Below are 4200 nucleotides of genomic sequence, written 5' to 3'. Positions count from 1 at the left end.
CTCTGTGATAAACACATCTTTACTCCAATAATACCGTAGGGAAAAGCTCGAATCTAACGCAGAATAAAGCATTAAAGATGTGTCTGTCTCCTATACTATATGATATCATATATTTATTTCTGAGATATCACTCTCTAGCTTTCCCAAATACTAAACAGAAAAAGTAACCCTAGCACATAGAATGCAACTTGTCTTGTGTCATTCAAAATAAAAGACCTACTCATCAGTCATCAGTAATAATTTCAATAACAAATTTTGAACGTGGGTTCCCTCCTCCTTATTACTGGATAGATCATAGAGATAGGAATATATGAAAGACGCAAGTCATAAAGGCCTATAGAGAAGCAAAGTGTACCCTACTAACCATCAACCGTAACTAACTTAATATATAAATTTCACAGGAAAACGTGTGCGCGTGTTTCTATTCTATTACTATTATTTTTGTACATATATTGCAGTTCAAATTCATGTGTAGAGTACTACTGTTTGGTCAGTTAAAGGATCCATCAAAACTAAAAGATCTTATCGAAACTCAACTCCTAAAGTAGCATTTCTTTTTAATAGGCAATCACCAACACCAATAAAAGCTCCAAAAGGAAGCTATGAATTCGTGCAATCACTGGTAACTCGTAACGTCCAACCACACTCACACAGCGTAATATCTTTTAACGGTTTACATCAATAACGGTTCAAAGAAGTTCTTTTAAAACAGTTTACAACATAGGCTTCTACTTTATAACAGTATTTCTACCAATTTCTACCAACTCTTATTATATCTGTGTTTAATGAAAGTGTCTTTATGGATATGTCTAATAAAATTGTCTTTATAAATATATTTTTTAGATATGTCTTTTTATACATGTGTTTAAAATATAATAATTAATTATTATTGATAATAAGTTAGCAGATAATATGTTTGCTACCTATATTTTTTTATTTGTTTAATGTAATTAAATATCTCTTCTTTTAATAGCAAAAGTACCTATCTAGGTGTACTATATATATTAGGGCAAAGCAGTTTGCAGAAACTCATCGGTATATTTGATATTTCATGTAATGTGTAAAAGAAGCAAGTCAGTAAAAGGGAAATTATACAAACATCTTAATTAAAATAATAAAATAATATGAATAATGAGAGAAAAAAAGATACTATATCGGTAATAGTGATGATTTTGATGCATTATCAAACTGTTTCTTTGTGTGATGAGGAGGTAGAACAGCAGCGAGCTTTAATTTTCTTGCGGTTATTTTCATTTTCTTGAATTTGATTCAATTTGTTCTTCCCTCCTTTGTTGTTTGTTTCCAACTTGATGTATGTGCCGTTACAGTGCACACATGCAGCAGTTATTTCCGTTGAGACTCGAAAAGCCACGCCCTTTATATATATATATTTGCATTAATGAAAAAAAAAAAGAAGAGGAAAGCGCAAGTGTGGATGATTACTTTGCCAGGGGTCTGTTATTATTACCCATGAAGATGAGGCTGAGGCTGAGGCTGAGGGTCAGCCCAATAAGAAGAGTACTTCAACCACTCAGCTTCTTGTGGGTTTGTGTTTGACATTGATGCCTCCTGCAATGTAATTTAATTTAGGGTTAGCCTTCTGCACACTTTGAATTGCATTGAAGCTCATCCAAACAATCATTTCTTTCTAACAATCTACTCATTCTCATGCAGCAGTGATGTTTTTATTGCCACCTACTAGCTAGAAGTTGCATAATCATGTGTGTGTGTTTGTTTTCTAACTTTTTCAATTGGCACTTAGAAAGTTCAAAGATGAAAATTAATAAAGAGAAGGATTCTTTCCCTCCTTGTCTTGGAGATCTCTTTCCTTCAAATTACCATAGTTTGACGGATTTATTAGTCTACATATTCTCCTTACTTTTTTCTTTTCTTTATTTCCTTCTGCATATGATATATTCTTATTACTTTACAATGGGAAAAAAGAAATATAACATCAACATAAAGCAAAATTAACCCCGTAAGCTATTAACAAAGGTAGGAATATATTCTTTCATATTCAAACTTAGTAATAAAGTTTAGATGACAAATAATAATTCTTTAATCAATAATTTCATTTGTAAAATAATCTAATGTTAAACAATAAATATGACATAGAGTTCTTTGATGTAGAAAGATTAAAACAAGTATGACAAAGTAAATGGTGCAATAATATGTGAAGTGGTTTGATGACCTTGTATACACACGGTATTAATGTAACTTAAAGAAATTCATATAACAAATAATTGTATTGGGAATTCTTATTCTTGGATGTAATTCATTCTTTTAATTTCCTCCATTATTGTGCAAAGAAAAGATTATATTCTGTTCTTAGATACAGAAACAAGAAGAGAAGAGAAGCAGCATGTTGAATTATTCCAGTCTTTAATTCAAAACAAGAATAAATAAAAAACTGGACCATGTTTAGTGTGATATAGTTTGTATAGTGCGCATAATAGGTGACAAAGTTGATGTGAAGAGAGCTGAGTGAATTAGTCTCATTGTTCTTACTTTGGTGATATTATGAGTGGTTGAAGTTGAAGTGCAGCCCATGATGAGTTCCTCTAAACCAGAAGCAGAGGTTCCTCCTACTACTTTATTATCATGCTGCTGCATCATGTGGATTTTCAAAGGTCAACGTAGCACTCAACAACAACAATAACCAATCTGCACATAGAAAGTACCTACCTGGTGGAACTGAGGAGGAGGAGGAGGAGTCATGAATCTAGCGGAGATAAGGTCGTCAAGGATGATGGAAGTGTTGTGATGGAAGACTCCAACAGGATTTGATGAAGGAATATGTGACGCTGGTGTGCAAGTTTCCCCTCCTATTCCAACTTCCTGCTACAAGGTCATTGCTCTATGTTAACATGCACCCAAGTCACTATATATTGGTAATGTTAGAGAAATAAAAAAAAAATAGTCAAAACTTTTTATTTAATATTCATTAATTGTTGCAATATATAGTTGTTACGATAAATTAATCACCTCATTATGGAGGGTTTTTCTGAGAGGGATGAAGCTGCTGAAATGTTCCATAGGAGGGAATCCAAGAACGGGACAGGTGTCATTATTAGTTTTGACAGGGGGAGCAACAGCAGTAATTGAAGAAGAAGAAGAAGAAGAAGACCAACTGCATTGCCTCGGCTGAGTTTGGTAGAAAATCTTAGAGACGACGAGCTCCCCGTCTTTCTCCTCTTCATGGAGTCCGAGGTGGTACTGATGCATGACCCAGTTGGTCTTCTGGGGCTTCCTGTTCTTGCCGAAGTTGGTGTACAACACCAGAATCTTCTTGCACCCCTTCTGCTTTCCCTTGAGCATAACGGCCCTTGTCTTACCGGTCTTGTGCCACCGTGTCTCTCCTCTCTCGGCCTCCGCCTCATCGTTTTGAAGAATCTTTCTTCTCTTCCGTGTTCCAGTGGTGTACGCCCTTGATGGCCTGTGAAAGAAGTGTCTGCTCAACCCATCCCTCGTCACACCTGGGAGCTTCTCGGGATGGGTGTAACAGATTCCATCTTCTCCTTCAATGGTGGGAATGAACTCATCGATCAAAGGGTGCGATCTCTTTGCCTCTACTTTTGCTTCTAGATGCTCTATCAGTTCTTGGTCTGTTGGATCGAACTTCACTCCCGCTGGCAGACCTACCCACTCCCACTCCGCCTTCTTCCCGCTGCTGCCTTCAAACTTATGTCCACAAGCGGGGCACTGTTTCAACGATGATGCACACAATTGATGCTCTTCTTGCAGCTTCGCATCTATCAGATCCATCTTATTCATCGACTCTACTTCTTTCCTTGTTATTTTCAATTCTTTTTCTATGCAACAATCCACTACTGCTACTACTCATGATCATTCTCTTCTATCTATAACTCACAAATCCAACACTTTGATTAATATATATTGGAACTGGATCACATCTTCCAATCATCTACTTCATCATATAACGATTCGATTATTTAGAAACTAGCTAGTGGCTCCAGGCTACAACGAATAATAAAAACAAAATTATTATTATACCTTAATCGAAAATACTAATAACTTTTTCTCAAGAAAAGCAACCAGTGGTAGCTAGGCTACATATATATTTTATTTAGAGTATCAACAGAAAATTAATTTGTGCTGAATATATGAAATTAAGTATGCACTATATGCAGGAAACCTAGAAATTAAAGGAGAGAAGGGAAGGATGTAAAAAAAAAAAAA

The 4200-nt window shown here is 35.3% G+C and overlaps 1 protein-coding gene across 8 annotated transcripts in view; it reads right to left on the bottom strand.

Moving 5' to 3' along the window:
* The window catches only part of LOC107630204 (NAC domain-containing protein 73-like), a 3663-nt gene continuing 583 nt past the window's right edge, over nucleotides 1121-4200 (bottom strand). For 2 of the 8 annotated variants that reach the window (XM_016333276.2, XM_016333277.2), the window contains exons 2-6: nucleotides 2986-3978; nucleotides 2686-2841; nucleotides 2509-2607; nucleotides 1469-1569; nucleotides 1121-1375 (exon numbers count right to left, since the gene is read on the bottom strand). In XM_016333276.2, coding sequence (XP_016188762.1) covers nucleotides 1345-1375; nucleotides 1469-1569; nucleotides 2509-2607; nucleotides 2686-2841; nucleotides 2986-3774 — 1176 coding nt within the window. In that variant the 5' untranslated portion in view covers nucleotides 3775-3978 and the 3' untranslated portion in view covers nucleotides 1121-1344. Of the gene's footprint in view, nucleotides 1376-1443; nucleotides 1570-2508; nucleotides 2608-2685; nucleotides 2842-2985; nucleotides 3979-4200 lie in introns of all 8 variants that reach the window. The other 6 variants (XM_021118664.1, XM_021118665.1, XM_016333279.2 and 3 more) reach the window with 5 other exon arrangements.

This window comes from Arachis ipaensis, chromosome B03 (genome assembly GCF_000816755.2).
Source record: "Arachis ipaensis cultivar K30076 chromosome B03, Araip1.1, whole genome shotgun sequence".
Taxonomy (NCBI): domain Eukaryota; kingdom Viridiplantae; phylum Streptophyta; class Magnoliopsida; order Fabales; family Fabaceae; genus Arachis; species Arachis ipaensis.
The sequence above is the reverse complement of the archived record's forward strand: the minus strand, read 5'-3'. Positions and strand labels throughout refer to the sequence as shown.